The following is a 17,691-nucleotide window of genomic DNA, read 5'->3' on the forward strand; positions in this document are numbered from 1 at the left end:
CGTTCGTTGGGACGAACCTACGTCGCACTCCCCCCCCCCTCCCCCTCCTCTCTCTCTCTCTTTCAACTCGGAGGACCCTCTTCTGCCGCTAAGCAGCACCTGGGATTTTGCTCCTCAGCCTTCCCTGTCTCTGGGACTTGGTCGTCCCAGGCTCGCCAGGCCAAGGGATCCACTCGCTGCAAATCAGCCCTCGGCGACCCAGGCCCTCGATTACCCCATCATTCCTCGCCGCCGCCGTCCTCGGTCTCTTCATATACGGCCACCTCCCGTGAACGGCGCTAAGATCGTACCTCTCTCGTCATAACCTTCATCGACGTACCCCCTCCTTACCCTCTCCGTCGTCCCGTCCATTGTCGTCGTCTTCGTCCGAGACGCGGCATCACCGGCACACGCACGACGCCCTGAACTGAAGAAAGGGAACTCCAGTCTTGCGCTGCTGCAGAGGCGTACTTGGTACATCAGATTCGCTCTTTGCAGCTGCGACACCATCGTTCACTCTCCGCCCCCGTCTTTTTGGAGAACTACCTACCACATCCGATCCTCACGCTAGACCTGCTCTCGGACTGAAGCCCAGTCCATCCACTTCTTTAGCGCACTATTTTAGTGCGCGAGTTCCCCAGGACGCCGTCGACTTTTCGCTCAACCAAGACGAGCCACCAACCCTTCCGCGATCTGGCGAACAGGCAGCGCTACCCTTGCCACTCCAGAGATCTTCGCTCAGGGCCGTGGCCTAGTCGCCTGTTGTCATCGACGCCCATTTTAACCATAATCCCGACTCGCTGGGTGGCCCGCGCTATCTTGGCCGCCATCTTTATACACCGTCGCGCCGCCTCACAAGTCTCACTTGCGGTGCACACCATCCTCCTCCGTCTCTTGACCGTGCCTTCACTTCAACCCAACCTCTCTCTACCATTACTACCTTGCCCTCCTTCACTCCTACCTTTACGTTGAACGCATCCATCCCCCCCCTCCGGCCCCCTACCACCGACCTTCAGAGGATCTCCCACAGCTGGCCCCAGAACTAAAAAAAGGATCGCCGCCAGCTACCTCGCGACCCTCAACTGTATCGTTGCGCCGTAGTATGTACCTGGTCCCCACGCAGCCTCATCACTTCGTCGGCAACCACGCATCGCTCCTTGCATCCTCCTCCCCTGTATCCTCGCCCGGCTCTCGTCACGGGAACCGCCCAGAAGCGACCTCCAGCGCGCTTCTGTCCACGCTCAACACCTCTATGGAACGCAGTGCTGCCGAGTACTCGCAGTCAGGTTTGCCTTCGCCTTACCCAAGCCACTGCGGCGACACCCGTTCTGAAGGATCATCTGCAGACCACTCGTCTGCTGCCCACTACTCTTCGCAACAGGAGGTTCGACCCAGCAACTACTCCACCTCGGCCACTCCCACCTCGGAGTACAGCGTCTACCCGCCCTCTGCGCGATCAGGATCCTTCCCTGAGCATATCCACAGACCATACCATCCAGCTACCAACCCAAGCGGTGGCAGCGGAGGCATGGCGCAACAAGCAAGCAGTCCGTCTTTGCCCCAGCAAGATGGACGAAACCATCAACCCAACCAGCATCCCAAGTCTGACAACGATGTACCTATAGATCCCTCCATCGCGGGACCCAGTCCTACCTACGCTTACGGACAGCAATCGCCGTACGGCCCGCCGCCCGGCGACATGCAGGCATACCAACATGCCTATCCCCAGCCCCGTCCCGACTGGACGGGATACGGCCAGCACAGCGCTGGCCTGACGCCCGCCACCCACCACTTCCCGCCGACCCCGAGCTCCGCGCCCCCGAACGGCAGGCCGACTCAGGTAAGTGTTGACTCGCACAAGATGGCGCGCGCCCCTCCCGCCCCGCCGCATCGAGCTGGCCTTGCTAACCAAACAGTTTGGCAACCAGGTATACTCTTTCGTTCCGATTCCTGGCGCGCAGCAACACAAGCGGCCGAGACGACGATACGAGGAGATTGAGCGCATGTACAAGTGTGGCTGGCAGGGTTGCGAGAAGGCGTATGGTACTCTGAACCATCTCAATGCGCACGTCACTATGCAGTCCCACGGCACGAAGCGGACTCCTGAAGGTATGCACTTACCACTCCCGTCTTTGCCCTGTTCCTCAACCCATCCATGTCGCTGCTCTATGTGCGACACGATGAATGTGGTGGCTTTCCTGTGGGAGAGCGCGCCGAGTGGCGTACACTTGCCGTGTTTTTAGCCTCACCAGCACGACCACACAGCTCCGTGGGTGCTGTGGGACTGGGCGTAAAATTGAGACTAGCAGCTTCTATGGGCGACCCGACTAGGGGCGACCCGAGCTACGGGGGACTTGTGTGATGAAACGGCCTGAAGCTAATCCGTGACTGCAGAGTTCAAAGAGATTCGTAAAGAATGGAAGCAGCGCAAGAAGGAGGAAGAAGCTGCTCGCAAGGCCGAGGACGAGCAACGTCGTGCGGCTGCTGCTGCAGCGGCAGCGCAAGCCGCCCAAAACGGTGGCCCAGACCCTCAATCCGGGCCCGACGGCGGTCCTCCTTCTGGCTATGGCGGCGGTCGTCTGCCCCCGATCGGCTACAGCCCCTCCTACCCTCCCAACGGTCCTCCCTCCGCCGGCGTTCCTCAGCAGCAACCGCTGCCAGAGTACAACGGCACACACATGTACCAACCCGCCAACTACCAGGCGCAGCCTCCGTCGCCGTATGGCCAGCCGAGCCAGGGCATGTACTCTCAACGTAAGTTGGTTGCAGCCACGTCCCCTTCCCATGAGCAAGGAGGCACACGACCGAGAAGGCTAACCGTGCAGCCAGACAACGGGACGCAGCCTGGGCAGGGCCACTAGGAAGAGCCTGAGCCTAACGTTGAAGAACCCCCAGCGGGAGGAGAAGAGCGCAAGCAGTAATGACGGAACCCCGCCAAGGGGGGCATTGTACATTATCGGATTACTTCTGCTGACGACGCCCTCCAATCCTGTTCACATGTTCATGTACCGACTTTCCTTTGACGTTTACTAGACGTTGCCGCGCGACTTATCCGACGCGCAGCCATCCTCACGGCATGAGCAACCATCGCCCTCTTTGCGACGGGCGTTGGACTGCTCAAATCGGCGGCGAGCATTTTTCTCTTCCCCCTTCGTAATGACGGTTTCTCGTTCCACTTTTTCGGGTTTCCCTCCCCGTCTTGGACGCGCCAGGAATGGGTGGGTGCGTTGGAAACTCTTCACACTGGGGTTTTGATGCATTGGGGGGTTGGCTGGGCGGTCTGATTTTCTTCCGTCACTCTTCGCGTCTCTTCCTGGACAGGCGCCGGTGGCACGGCAAAATGTTGCCTTTTGAAATTTGTTCTGGCCTGGGACAACGGCCTTGGTGGACTGCAGAGTTTGCCAAGCTCGCCACACTCCATCGAAAGGCCGAGGTCTGTTACGGCGGCTTTTTGTGTCGACATGCGGCTCGGTTTTAGCCGCCGCGGCGGCAATCCACGGCGGAATCGCATGTCCGGGCGTCGGGTGTCAAAATTCCATTGGGATGAGACTATGGCTTGATTCTGGTCCGGGCTTGGTTTGGTTTGGTTTGGTTCGATCCGGTTCGAGGCGTTACACGAGAGAGAGGAGGGCACAGGCGGCATGACATGTTGACGAACCTGGCCAGTACACGACAGAGACAGGATGTTGACGAGAAAAGATTGCTGCTTGATGCTACTGTTGCGTACGATAATTCTGCCCATCGGAATACACGAGTTGAGCACGGGTGTTCCGTCCTGCTGTTGCTGTTGCGGTGCTTGTGATTTGCAGGGATTCTTGCTGAGCTAGTGTCAAGCTTTGGTCAGAAGCCGGCGTCGTCTGTTCGCCCTGTCATTGTGTCTGAACATGGATGGTGCTGCCTCTTCTCTAGGATGAAGCGGCGGCGCGCGCGCCGGGCGGACGACGATGTACGGGAATGGCAGCGACGGCGCGGAGCGTTCGACTAGTGTCCGTCTGTCCGCCCACCCCCATCCGTTCCCTGGCCATTTGGCCCTTCTTGGCTTTGGCCTCTATTTTGTGATGTCCTTCGCCCATTGTCGTTTCTCACGCGTCATTCCTGCATCCGTTCGTGACGATGGACAAAATCTGGGTGCGACAGCGCTCTACGGGGGTTTCTGTAGGGCCACGAGAGAGCGGTGGAGAGGGCTCCATCCGCGCCTCATGTGATTTGAGATGATTTGGGGTGGTCGTGTCGTCAACTTTGGTTTAGGACCGAATGGGGATTAATGCATTTTTAGTTAGGTACGGTGTCGCGGCGGGGAGGGCGAGAAGGGGGGGCGTGGGTGATGGGGTGGTTTGTTTATTTTTATTTTTATTTTCCTTTCTTGTTTCTCTACCTATTTTCGCAATTGAGGGGGGGGTGGTGGTGGTGGGTGGGCGACCCGGGAGTTTGGATTCATGATCTGCGACTTGGGGGGAGGGGGGGGGCAAGGCGAATTCCTGTAGGGTGTATGCACGTGCGTGTGTGCGTGCTCTGTCGTTCATGTACGGTTGGCATGTCTTTCATGCTCCTCGCATTCATTTCTTGTTCACGTTTCTGCTCTTGCGCTGCTTTGACGGAATGCTGCTAATGCGACGGGATGCTGGGGTTGTGAGTTAGCGGGAGGTTGTGTAACGAGATGGAGCTGGGAGGGAGGGGAGGCGTGTATAGGAAGGATGGTGGGCGTCTGTTGTCACGGACGGACATGGGCAAGCAGGGGGCCGCGTCAATAGCGGTGGCTGATGGTCGGCGGGGTGGCTGAGGAGGAAGGAGGCTACGTGAATCTTGTGGCGTCTGATTTGTCGACGGTTTCCAAATTCCTGCCTCCACAACCCAACCCTGGGCAACGCTTGTACCATCTGACATCTACCGCCGCGGGATTGATGGTCTGGCAGGCTGTCTCAAGTCATTCAGTTAACCCTTTCAAGCGCCTTCTTCTATCAATGACAATGGCTGGGAGTCGTTCGGCCAAAAAGCTAGATGAGCGGTCCCGTGTCCTCATAAGGTACCTTTCACAGTCCCCCCCCCCCCCCCCCCCCAAACTGGGCTAGCTGAAGCCAGAACCATAGCTGGACATCGAAAGCCCTAGAGACACAGACTTCAGATCGCTCTCCGGCGGACCGCCTCGACGGAGCTCGCGGTGTTCCAATATGCGTCCGCCTCCCCTTCCTGCCAGAAAACTTTGCGCAAGCCAACAACCCTTCCACCCAAGGTACTGGGACCCGGGAGTGGTAGTATCAGAGTTTGGACACTCCCCCCCCCGGCTTTCCGCCCCCTCCATGCACAGTACGCAGAGGTGTTTTGGTTCGGGACATGCGAGGGCTTGACGAATGAAGTTCCACCAACCGTCTGTCAACCCAAAAAAAATTAGGGGTCTGGGTTAGAGGTTATTTCGACGTCCGGGCTCCGGTAAGGTCTCGCGCCATGTGGCGTTGTTTTGATGGCGACATTGCGGTCTAGACCCTGCGTTGGCCATGACAACCTCGACAACACGGCGAATGTTTGCGGCTTTCGGCGTTGCCGTCAGACTTGACGTCCGGATTTCCCGCTGCGGTCGATCATCCCGGCAGTCTTCGCAGCTTCGAGGCCGTCGGAAAGTAGTGGCAGGATTGGGCCTCATCGACACCGATTAGTCCTCGAGAGCCAAGTTCATCTGCCGCATGTGAGATTCCAGTCGCTCTAATCCCACGATAATATCCTTCACAAAGTGCCGTTGCAGGTCCTCATTATCAAGGTCCGTTTCGCCGAGTCCAAAGTCGCAACCGAGACATTTCTTGACAATTCTGGGGAAATTTGAGCCCATCTGGTTGACCAAAAGATGGGCCAATTTCTCTGCGGCTCGGTAGTCGGCGATGGCCCCGTCAGGCGGTATTTTCGAGCCAGTCACGCTTTTCCTCAAGGTGCCCCATGGTCGGCCGTAAGCAATCTCCAGCAGCAGGATGCCGAAACTGAACAAAAGCTTGTTCCGGGCTGTTTCGGCGACATGTCGTATGCCACCCGGCTCGCCCTCAGCATTCAACGTTGCCGGGCCAGCCCTCGGGTGTTCTGCAGATCTTGTACCCCTAAATTCTGCTGCAAAGTACGGACCTTTCAGCTCGACCGCATCCGAAGGTACTGGTGCTGAGTTAAAGTATCGCACATTCTGTCCCAGATCCGAGTCGACGAGCCAGGGCGTCGAGTAGAACTGCATGATACCTTCAGCAATCCGACTGGCCATTTCAACCGAGGCCGGACGAGAGAGGGATCGCACGACAGGTTTCTCAGCAATCCACTGGATGAGATCCGAGATGGACTGGGACGTGTTCTGCGTCTGTATTGCTGCCTCGGGAATATGGAACCATTGGGCGCGAGGGAGCTCCCATGTTGCCACTAGCGAACGCTGTATGCAGTCCGACGTGAGAATGCGCAACTCCCGGCAGAAGTCCATGACTGCTGGTGGGTTGGGAGTCGGTGAAGGCACGGCAGCTGTGCTCATTGGTTCAACCACTGCGCTGACGGCCACAGACTGTGGAAGGTCAGACGAACGGGCCACCGCGGCCTCGACAGGTCCCGGCAGCCGCTTGTCCGAAGTTGGGATGCCCCGAAACAGCCTCCCGAGCCCTGCTTTCGGCGTCGTCGACTTGACTGTTCGGAATTCACCAACATTGGTCTCAAGAGCAATTGCCAGCTGCTGAAACTCTGCGACTCGCTGGACATCTCCTTGCTGCCGCAAACTCTGGTTCTCGTCATCCGACTCGCAAACTTGTTCAATCTCAAGTCGTAATTCCGCTTCGGTGGGTGAAAAGAATTGACCAGGAACTGTGGCAAGTTCGCACGTCACATAGTGAGAAGCATGAGCTTTGCCCTTCCCTTTGCCAGTTGCCGTATCATGGCCGACAATGTTCAGCGCAAATGAATGAGAAGGGTGTGATGAGCACATCCAGCGCTCTTGCAGAGTCGAATGTATGGCGTTGGAAGCACCTCGAATCCGGCGATACTTCTGTAGGGTGTCCCTGTCGCTGAACGATTGGTACGATGCGTCGTGCTTCCCCCCTCGAGAATCCAGGGATAGCTGCCGAAGCCCAGCAATGATATGACTCGCAATGGATTCGAAATCTCCATTCAGCGCTCTCAACCTTTTGATGGCTTTTTCGGTCTGCGGCTTGCTGAGACCGAGCTTGATTCGAGATCTGACGTGTTTGAACCACTCCGACGTCCTCAGCTTCTGCTTGCGCGTAAGCTCATATCTACAAGATTGGGCATGCGAACCTCACCTGACTGACGGTGCCCACTTCGCACCGGATTGTTTCGAATTGCCCGCACAACTCTTGCAACACAGTATCGACTTGGTCCGAAAGCTGCCGGCAGGATACAAATAATTCAGCCAGAGCATCGATGCGATGCCTATATATTGGTGACATGCTGAGGCGCGCATGTGCAGCTGCCTGCTCTGGGGAAGGTCGCTTTAAGACCTCCTGGACCGAGTCGCGATCTTGCGTCACCGCCGTGAGCAGATTGATGGCAGTGTTGCGGAATATGACGCGCTGAGTACTGAGCTTTGCGTCCAGAAGGTCGACTTCTTTCGCATAATGCCGGAATGTCGAGATCGTTTCGAACAATCGCCCTGACCTGTCGTACGCCTCGAGGGCGATAGGCACTGAACCGAGAACGGCGCCCACGATGAGTTCCACGCCGCTCATCGTGAATCAATGCCCATGTTTTCCTTCGTTCGCGTCTTTAATCGTCAGTGATTTGAGCGTGAATTGCTTGCCATCGCAGCACGTGTGAAAGGGTGGTTCAGCAATGCTTGAAAAGAGGGGCTCACAGCCTTACCCATGCACGACGACAGATCAGCTGAACATGCTCGTTTGGGGACGAATAGGTCGCAATCTCGCCTGTGCCTCCCATTCGACACTTCATGAACCACTGGCTGACCTTGACTTCGTGGATAGAGGCGCTCACCTGATGTTCCTGACGGCTACCCCCGCACCTCCACATTTGGCATCCTACAAACTACCATTTTTACAGATGTTACGAGGTAGATTGCAGCTGAGGCGCCTAGAATTCGATATTTGTTTTTTCTTCTTGACTGCGCTTTCATGGCTCAACTTTCGTTCCTAAGCCGGCATGATGTCGAAACCTGGGCGTCTACCCCTAAGGCGCCCGAGCACGGATCTGGCTTCATAGCCCAACTGTTCATAGCCATCTGGTCCTCCTTGGCATCTCTCGTCAAGATCCTTTCAAAGACCAACCATGACGTGGAAAGGAAATGTCGCAACGAATACGAACGTTTCTTTCTTTGGGGAGACGGGCTATCAGCTCATGACGGGCTTCTCGATGAGATCCTGGGACCTTCACGAGAGCTTCGAATCCATTTGGTGACGTTACTTTGGCGACTCGGAACAACCGTCTCGCAAGCACTTTCTTGTGAGCTATCATATACGATAGAATCCAACGCGGCCAGCCAACTTCCAGAATTACTGGAAAAAGCCGAGACCATGATGCAGTACACGACGTCTGCAGAAACAGCCAATCCCAGTCCCAACTCTTCGTCGGACAGTTTAGCATTCAGCGTTACGGAGCTCGTCGAGGACATTGCTATTTACATTAACTGTCTGATGGATCTATCTCATACCCTGGAAACGCCAGCGTTGGAGACTGTGCTGGCGGATGACAAAATTGAGCAGACCTCGGTGAAGATTGAAGATCATTTTGTTGTTTCTTCCGAAGAGGCCATGGTCTATTGTCGCAAACTTCGTGACCGGTTTGGACTTCTACCAAGATTTCTGGTAGAACGACTTGCTGAGGCCAACACTATCCGCGCTGGGATGTTGCGCCAGATGAAGGCCACCAGCATGAAGCCACAGACACAAACACAAGATGATGTGACGGAGACCTTGTTCTCTAGCCGGCTCGGGACCACCAATCCGACAACCTCGACTGCGCCTTACTCATCTATTTTTTCAAATAATCGGAAGCCAGCACCGATATCTGGGTTACAACATCCTGATCGCGGTACTCAATACGACGCATCGCTGGCCACCCTTGTTTCCGGGAGAAGCATGTCATCGGCAGCGGTATTCGACCGCCCTCAAATCCCTCCAATGCCTGAGAACTATGGTCATGGGTTTGTTTGCCCCATCTGCTCTAAACTTGTAACAGAGGTGTATACGAAAAGAGAATGGAAGTATGTCGCCTAAAACCTCTCCCCCTAGAAATCCAAATGGAACCAGGACAAACTGACTCAAACGGCGTAGAGCACATGTGTTCACAGACTTGACACCCTATATATGCACAGACATGAGTTGTCATGATACTACATTGTACGATCGAACAGACCGATGGGTAAGCCACGAGGCGACACATCGTTCACCGTGGAAGAAGTTAGATATTTGCGCGTTTTGCGCAGCAACCTTCCAGCAGGAATCTCGTATATTCTACGACCATGTCTCAAAGCACCTTCAGGAGGTGTCACTTGCTATCCTGCCTCGAGCGGTCGATAACCCAGGGGAAGAGGAGCTAAGTGATAGCGATGACGACCAGCAACAACCCGAGCCAGCCAGTGTCGGCGCTGCCTCTATGCTGGAAGCCTCCTGGGATCCTGTTCTTTATGATTCCTTCTACTTCCCCATCGACGCAGAATTCCTCTCGACTCAAGAATGTATCTCAGCTTGGAACACGATTCGAGTCTTGTGCGAGGCTGTGGTCCTTGGACGGCACATTGCGCATCAATACATGGTTCATAGCAACTCCAGGGGATCTTCTCTCAGGCCTGGTCTTGGCAATGTTCCGAACTCCATGGTAGTTGTGCTTGAGTCAACGCGGTCCCGAACCAATGCTTTGGATCCGAGTTTCTATCGACAGTCTCTTGCATTGCAGGTCTCTGGCCCTTTGGATGCATGCACCAGATACTTGAGTAAACTATCTGAAACTGCCAGTATCGATCTCTTGCAGATCTTAGTGCAGGGATTTGATGGCGTGGAACATCAGATATATCAGGGTCTTGCCCCTTATGTTCGGTACGTCAATATGTCTTTTGTCAGCTCGTCAGCGAACAGCCTTGCAGAACTTCGGTTAACTCAAGCTTTTGCGTGTGTGGCAGAGCCAGAACCGATTACGAGAGCATTCGGTTGGAGAATATTGGTCATGAGCTCCGTGCTTTCGTTGGGAAGCATTTCCAAGGGATTCTTCCAGCATCAGTTCTGATGCCCCTAGACCAGACCTCGATGTCCATGTACACATGCACGTGGCCTACCGTCACAAAGTCACAACTACTCGAGGTCACAGAGAAAGGACCAGCAGGCATACTCGAAGCTTCTAGCGATGATCATAGGCAGCAATTCATCGATCAGAAGCTCATCTCCGCAACCAAGGAAGACCTTCATAACCTCGCGCGCTACTTTCTGCAGGACGAGACACCTCGAGCGAATCCAAACGCTGCGGACATCCATGGCATGACAGCCTTGCATTATGCGGCTCAGTCAGAGGGAGATACTTTAGGCTTCATCAAGCTTCTCTTGGCACATGGTTCGGAAATTGATGCTCGATGTCATGTCAACTACCCTTTCTTCCGTCGTGATGGCGACGAGCAGCCTGTTCCATGCGCGGTCTCAGGCCATACCCCTCTGTTCCTGGCGCTCCATTATCGGCGGACCGCCGCAATGGAAGAACTCCTGCTTCATGGTGCGAGTATGCAGGCGGCACTCGTCGAGGCCGTGACGGCACAGGACGCCTCAACGGTCGGCTTGCTGTTCCGTCTACGAGGGGTGAATAAATGGACGCTTGGGGCTTCATTCACGCTCACCGAAGAGTACCGTTACAAGGGAAAGCGCATATCCCTCACTCCCCTCGAATTAAGTGCCGCCCTCGGTGATGAAGTCACCGCGGGAGTCATTCAAAAAGCCTTGCTGGCATCGCATGGCCACGACCGGGGAAATGATATGGTTGCCTCCGCTTTTGGAACCGCGCTGAACCTAGCTGATATCGACATGGCGTCTATTCTTTCCGGGTTCTTCGATGCATGGAAGCCTTGGGCGACGCGGAGCGACAAGCAGGGAAATAACCCACTGGCACTTCTTCTCAAAATGATCCTCGCCTCAGACGAGGAAATCGTTCAGTCAAACCAGGCAAAACTCCAGGCCATTGCCGGTAATCTCGTGCGTAGTGTAGCAGCAGACGAGAGGGACTGGCTCGTGTTTAAGAACAGCAGCGGCGAGTCAGTTGTCAACATGTTCGCCAACAATATAGCCGAACTGGAGTTTCTCGAATCACAACTTCGCGAGACCTCGCTTGACCACCACCTGCAAGCAAGGAGGCGGAGAGCACAGAACATTCCACAGTCGCGCGTTCTAGGTGCAATGCAGAAGCGCCATGCGAGGTTCACAATCGGAGGCGACGAAAGTGAGGATGCTGGTCAGGACGACGAGTAATGTGTCGCCGGGATGCTGTGCCTAATCTTCTAACACAGAGCCGGTTCAAGGTTTATACTGTACCAGAAGCTGTTGCTGTTTGAATGCCCGTGCCGTATAATGACTGCTTCTAGAATGGGGTGCCTTTGGTAAAGCGAAGTCACTTCGTGAACTCGGTGACGCAGGGTAGGCTAAACTATGCCGGGTAAGGACGTGCAAGATAGCCTTACTGAGGGCCAGAATCAGCCGTCAGCACAATCAATCCCGGGCGATCAGGCGTTTTAAATCGCGTACTACGGTCTTAGCGATTGATTTCCGCAGTGTTGGTGACGCTTGTCATGCTTGTCCTGGCTCTCGTAGCTAGATATCCAGATATCTGAATGCTGTCACAGGTACAGAACTGTCGCAAGTGCTGGCGGCCAGAAGAATGTGCATGGCTCTCCCAGTCACAATCGGTCTTCCCAATGGTTAATCGAAGCGAGTCTACCGTCGATCATGTTCCCTGGACCAAGGTGAGAATGCCTGTTTCCTAGTGCAGTAGGCGGCACACCGTGCGTTTCGCTACTTTCAGCCTCTTGACGGACAGGAGGCGAAGTATAGTGGGCTCACACAGGTGGGCGCTCGTCTGTCAAGCGAATTTCATCGATTTCGACAATCAGGCGATCAGTCATCACAGCATACCGCCTGGAAAGAGATATACAGGTGAGTGTCGAAAAGATGTCTCTGGGTCTTGAAAGAATGATGTGATGAGGACTCATGCATGGTAGGCGCTGTACGTAGGTCAGATTCAGCTATTTCTGCCTGTCATGCAATACTTGACGGCGGTGTCAAAACTCACAGAAGGTCTCAGCTTCTGACTTGCACTTGCACTTGTGACGAAGTTTGAGGCGTAACTGGATCTGACGCTCCCGTGGAACATGGCAATACCTACAGTCTCAAGAAGCAAACAGGGCATGGTCCTTCCAAAATGAACACTCTGCTTACAGATCTGCAAGGTAAAGAAGTGGAGTGGCTAAACAACTGAATCTGTTTGTGCATCCGTTCACGTAGCGCCATATAAGAATGTAGGAGGACACAGCGACCCGGCCCAATCGATTCGGGCCATCCACGGCAATCTGGAGAAGGGGAAAGAGGTCTCGAAGAAACATAAGGACACGGAGCGGAGCGTGCTGGTGACCTTCAGGGCCCATCACCAACTGTTTTCCACCAACACTTGAATGACCATGACGTCGTTAGCTGAGCGGTCCTGCTGTCAAGAGGAGCTTAACAATGTCAATTCGTCTTTCCAAGATGTCGAGTCTGTAACTCAGCACTGGGGGTCTTCGTGGCTAGATAGTAGCGCTCCAGTGGCTTTTGTTGGACGTGCAGATCTGGGAGGGACAATCCGTGTTGTTTATACAGGAGATCTCGCTCGTCCGCCTCGGGCATTCATATGGCAGTAACAGAGAATGAGCCCATCCATGGCATGGCAGTGACGAAATGAGTGGCCACGGCAGGCACAGAACGACGGTAGACACGTCACGGGCCTCTCACACTGGCGTTTCCATGTTCCATTCGCTTGCCTGACCCTTTTACAAACCAGTCTCACAGCACCGGGGACCGAAGGCACGCCACGCGAATGCATCCTCGAAACGAGGGCCCGACGCGTAAGAAGAAGAAGAAGAAGAACCGTAACAAGAAAGCCGCAAGGGTTGTGTTTCGCGCGTAAAAGACGTCCCGCCCCGTGGGTCTGGGTTTTGTGATTCCATTTCCACTTTTGACGCCGGGTAATAAGTTTGTCCAGTCCATGCCAGCCAGCCCCATTCCCCTTTCACTCCTCCTCCATCCCCTTACAGCATGCTGCTCTTCTTCCACAGGACCTCCCCCAGTCGGCGGGCCCCCATCCTCCCCGAGACACGAAAAAAAGTACCGTCATGATTTCGCGCAGACGCGGCAGGAACCCTCCCAATACCAGTGTCGAGAAGGTCGAGCAGCGCCGGAGAAGGCGGGAGTAGATGCGCCGCGGAGGATTCCGTGTCCTTTGCCGCCAAGACGCGCCATCGCCACCCGGAGGAAGGCGAGACCGTTTAACGGTAGGACTTCTGGAAGCGAGAGCGGGCACCCTTACCACCGAACTTCTTGGGCTCGCACCGGCGGTTGTCGGCGACGAGGAGGGTACGGTCGTGGGCGACGAGGGCCTGCTTGAGCATGTTCTTGGAGTGCTCGTCGACGAACTTCTGGTACCAGGCGATGAGGGACTTGGCGATAGCCTGACGGATGGCGTAGATCTGGGAAGTGTGACCACCGCCGGAGACGCGGACGCGGATGTCGACGTCGGCGAACTTGTCAAGGCCGAGGACGAGGAGGGGCTCGTAGACCTGGGGCGACGGTTAGCAAGACGTGTTCGGTGGAAGTCTGTATTCATGTCATGTTGTTTTTTTGATCTTGTCGATGTTTGTGTTCTGTGCTCGAGGTTTCGGCTCGGTAGGGGAATTCGGGATTGACCATGTTGGCCATGTGCTGAGGGAAGAATCGTACCTTGAAGCGCAGGATCTCGGGCTGGACAAGGGACAGAGGCTTGCCGTTGACCTTGACAAGACCCTTACCGGCCTGATGAGAGAGAGAAAAATGTCAGCACTTCCTGCCAGACTGTCATGTGTTTTCGTTGGTCTGGCGCCTCCCAATCCATCACCAACGTCGCCCTTTTTCCTTCGTTTTTTCTTTCTTTGCTCCTCTCCTATTGCTCGAACGTGGGGGATGCCCCGGGGGGGGAAAGTCTCGTCGCACCTTGCACTGGGCGACAGCCGTGGCCGTCTTCTTCTTGCCGAAGCACTGGACGCTCTGCGAGGACGACATGGTTGCTGCGATGTGGGCGAGTGCGAGGTTGGTTGTCGCAGCGGGTGGGATGGCGGGCGGTCGATATGGCGTTCACGGGTCTGAGGCTCGTCGCTTGCTGGTCGAAAGTTTTCGAATTTGGTGAGGGTTGTGCCCCAATTTGCCGCTAAGCCTGAAGTGTGGAGGTGCAGGGCACGTGATGGAGCCGGGGGGCAGCTCTGATTAGGTCAGCATTCGAGGTCTCAGCTTGCGACCGCTAGTGGGTCCTCCAAGGGCTGGCCTGTGCTTTACTCGGATGACAGCATCTCTCTCTCTCTCTCAAAGATAAGCCTTTCCACACCAGGCTTATCGATGGGAGCGAGTCGCGCTGGACTGTATGTACATGGTGCTACTGAACCCCTCAACCGCCCTGCCTAGGCACCCTGCAACCTTGGTCTTGCGAAGGTAGGCAGACCAACAACTCATTCCCTCACATCCTCGACACTCGCTTCGAACCGCCTCACGATAGGGGTCTACGAACAACGCCATGTCTCGCAAAGGCATCGGCATCGGCGCCTTCGACCGCCACCGCCTCACCTCGGCCCAGTACGCCTCCCACGGCACGACGCTGCGCACGACCAACGCCGCAGCCCTCGAGACCCAGCTCGCCGTCTTCCGCTCGCTGCTGCAGCAGTTTGCGCAGACGCACGCCAAGGACATCCGCTCCGACCCGTCCTTCCGCGCGCAGTTTGCCCGCATGTGCACCGCCATCGGCGTCGACCCGCTCGCGTCGTCGGCGCACTCGTCGTCCTCGGCCGGCGACGGCGCCAGCAGCAGCATCTGGGCGCAGCTGCTGGGCCGCCCGCTCAACGACTTTTACTTTGAGCTCGCCGTCCGCGTCGTCGAGACGTGCACGGCCACGCGCGGCGAGAACGGCGGCCTCATCGGCGTGCGCGAGGTGCGGGAGCGCATCGCCAAGGGCCGGCCCGAGGGCGCGCCCGAGGTGACGGACGACGACGTGCTCCGGGCCGTCGGCACGCTGAAGCCGCTTGGTGGTGCCTTCGCCGTGCTCAGGGTCGGCAGCAAGAGCTATATACGGAGCGTGCCGAAGGAGCTCAACACGGACCAGAGCGCCGTGCTCGAGGCGGTGCAGGTGCTCGGCTACGTGAGCGTCGGCATGTTAATGGCGAACCTGGGGTGGCCGAGGGCGAGGGCCGTGACGGCGGTGGAGGATCTGCTCGGCGAGGGCATGCTGTGGGTGGACAAGCAGAGCCCCGTCGAGTGGGAGTATTGGAGTCCGGGGTTCATGCTGGACGAGGGGTTTCATGGCGATTGAGCGAGAGGGGCAGGAGATGAGCTAAGATTTAACGACTCGACGACTTGACGACACGCCGTGAGGCTGGGCATCCCTCCCAGTCGCCGAGAGTGACGTGAGGTTGGAGACGAGAGAGTGCTGACACCTCTCCCGCCAGAGCGACGACGTTCATGGTGCAAAACGCATCACGAACCAACCGTGGAAATTCGAGAAAGACTTCCCGGTAGATAGCCGCGCCCAATATAGATCGGATCGCACGATACCCACGAACACATAGACGAAAAACGACACAGTCCACACACACACACACACGGGGGGCACAGATTGTCGAACCAAACACAGCATTGTACTATCACCCATCATCGACAGAGCATGACAAGAGATAGCCAGAAACATCCAACAAATATACAAGAGCGTCCCGTCAGCGGACAGTTTCCAGGCCCGCTCCCATGTCTTCATCCTCCGCCATATGTCTTTCGCCATCATCCTCCCCTTGTTATCTCCCTCCCCTCCTCGCTTTTGCCACCCTGGCTGTCGTGTATTACGCCTTCCACCGGGCTGCTCTCTCCTCCTCCTCTTCTCGTCCTCGTCGGCCACCGCAGTCAGGATCCCCTGCTTCGGGGGAGACCCCAACAACCGGTGGTCCGAAGAGACCGCTTAGGCTTAGTAAGGGGGGTTCTGGCCGCCCATGGTCGGGGGGTAGTCCTCGGGCCTGCCGCCACCGAGGCCGCCCTGGTTGCGGCCGTCGCCGAAGTGCTTCTTGCGCAGGGCGGCGAGGCGCTTCTTCTTGGTGACCGTGTTGATGTAGGTGCCGATGACAAAGGCGACGAGGTTGAAGAAGGGAACCCAGAGCTGGTCGGGGAGGAACTTTTGGGCAAAGGCGAGGCAGACGGGCGAGGTGACCCAGCTGACCTTCATGACCTTCCAGAAGCCGACCTTGACGGTGGCGCGCACCTGGTGGAAGGTGCGAGCGCCTGCGATGAGGGCCATGGCCGTGAGGTAGACGGAGTTTTGGATGGGCGCGATCTGGTCGGGACCACCTGTCAGCATGCTGCACAAACGAGAAGAAAAAACCTAAAGGAAAACTGCACATCAAGGCAGCATGCAGCGTGGGCAGAGGGGGTGACAGGGAGGGCAGGAAGACGCACAATGAGGTTGCTGACGATAATCTGCAGAATCTTGGCGCGCAGGCTGGTGCGGCCGGCAAAGGTCTTCTGCAGCAGCCAGATGAGGAAGTGGCCGAGGGGCGCGCTGACGAGGGCACCGTAGGCGGCCATCTTGGGGACGCGCGAGGTGAAGTAGTTGCCGTGCTTGTTGCGGTCCTTGGCGAGGAAGGAGGCGATGAGCTCCTGGGCGCCGGCGAGGGTGCCGGCCGTCAGCATCTTGGTGCGCAGGGGGTTCTCCTCGAGCTGCTTGATGTAGGCCTTTGGTCGTCGGTCAGCAAATGGGAGTGTCTCGTGGCAGGGAAGGAGAGGAAGGGGGGGAGGTGACGTGCCGCCAGGTAGCCCTTGGTGCCGGCGTTCTGCTTGCCGCCGGTGATGGCGGTGCCGACGGCGGACATGACGGGGTGCTTGCCGCTGGTGCCGGGGATGGGCTGGCCGTCGATAATGCCCTTGGTGGCCTCCTCGACCTTTTCGACGCCGCGGCGTATCGTCTCGCTCTCAAACTTGACGGACATGGTGGGCGGGGGTGTGTGATTGAACTATCGGCAGGAGGGGCGTCGGGGGGGGTGTCGATCGCGAATACAAAGGGTAGACAGATCTAAGTGTAGGTGTCAGCTCATGGCCCGCACGGAATGTGCAGTGACGTAGGACGTCGTGCCGAATCGACAATGAATTGTTGCGAGATGGGGAAAAGACACGGCAGCTGTCTTTAGGGTCTGCTGGAGGCAGGCTGGTGATGGGGGCGGGTTCTCGTGATGTCGTTCGTCGTGGCGTCCAAAGTGTCGTGGCCGAGTCGAAGTGGATTTGTTTACCGCGTCGCTCAGCCGACCGCCAGTCCACCAACACAGGCGCGCCGCTTCCCCAGTTGTCGATACCAAAACAGACTCAGACCGCCAGTCTCGACCGTCTCGCAACTCGATCGACTCGCTCGGAAAAGAAAGGGCGTCACGTACTCTTCGTTCTCGTCGATGCAATTGCGCGCTGCGTCGGAAAAGGGTTGGGCGCAAAAGTGGGAGGATGGAGGAGGTGAGGTTGG

At 56.7% G+C, this 17,691-nt stretch overlaps 6 protein-coding genes across 6 annotated transcripts; 3 read left to right on the forward strand and 3 right to left on the reverse strand.

Annotated features, from left to right (window-relative positions):
* Positions 1-1,081: 1,081 nt before the first annotated feature.
* On the forward strand, positions 1,082-2,840 carry D7B24_003064 (uncharacterized protein; the record flags this gene model as incomplete). The annotated part of the gene is made up of 4 exons (XM_028637258.1): positions 1,082-1,819; positions 1,908-2,088; positions 2,374-2,733; positions 2,809-2,840. 4 exons carry the CDS (start codon positions 1,082-1,084, stop codon positions 2,838-2,840), a joined length of 1,311 nt encoding a protein of 436 aa, XP_028490853.1.
* A 2,786-nt stretch (positions 2,841-5,626) lies between these two features.
* Positions 5,627-7,676, reverse strand: D7B24_003065 (uncharacterized protein; the record flags this gene model as incomplete). Its single annotated transcript, XM_028637259.1, has 2 exons — positions 5,627-7,201; positions 7,251-7,676. The coding sequence occupies 2 exons, from the start codon at positions 7,674-7,676 to the stop codon at positions 5,627-5,629; spliced, it is 2,001 nt and encodes a 666-aa protein (XP_028490854.1).
* A 2,961-nt stretch (positions 7,677-10,637) lies between these two features.
* D7B24_003066 (uncharacterized protein) lies at positions 10,638-11,405 on the forward strand (the record flags this gene model as incomplete). Its single annotated transcript, XM_028637260.1, has 1 exon — positions 10,638-11,405. The coding sequence occupies one exon, from the start codon at positions 10,638-10,640 to the stop codon at positions 11,403-11,405; it is 768 nt and encodes a 255-aa protein (XP_028490855.1).
* Positions 11,406-13,450: 2,045 nt separating this feature from the next.
* RPS16 (40S ribosomal protein S16) lies at positions 13,451-14,219 on the reverse strand (the record flags this gene model as incomplete). The annotated part of the gene is made up of 3 exons (XM_028637261.1): positions 13,451-13,741; positions 13,902-13,973; positions 14,151-14,219. 3 exons carry the CDS (start codon positions 14,217-14,219, stop codon positions 13,451-13,453), a joined length of 432 nt encoding a protein of 143 aa, XP_028490856.1.
* Positions 14,220-14,724: 505 nt separating this feature from the next.
* On the forward strand, positions 14,725-15,513 carry D7B24_003068 (uncharacterized protein; the record flags this gene model as incomplete). The annotated part of the gene is made up of 1 exon (XM_028637262.1): positions 14,725-15,513. The coding sequence occupies one exon, from the start codon at positions 14,725-14,727 to the stop codon at positions 15,511-15,513; it is 789 nt and encodes a 262-aa protein (XP_028490857.1).
* A 642-nt stretch (positions 15,514-16,155) lies between these two features.
* On the reverse strand, positions 16,156-17,170 carry D7B24_003069 (uncharacterized protein; the record flags this gene model as incomplete). Its single annotated transcript, XM_028637263.1, has 3 exons — positions 16,156-16,518; positions 16,641-16,916; positions 17,045-17,170. 3 exons carry the CDS (start codon positions 17,168-17,170, stop codon positions 16,156-16,158), a joined length of 765 nt encoding a protein of 254 aa, XP_028490858.1.
* Positions 17,171-17,691: the final 521 nt, after the last annotated feature.

Source organism: Verticillium nonalfalfae (assembly GCF_003724135.2).
Source record: "Verticillium nonalfalfae strain VnAa140/NRRL 66861 chromosome Unknown scaffold_181, whole genome shotgun sequence".
NCBI classification, from domain to species: domain Eukaryota; kingdom Fungi; phylum Ascomycota; class Sordariomycetes; order Glomerellales; family Plectosphaerellaceae; genus Verticillium; species Verticillium nonalfalfae.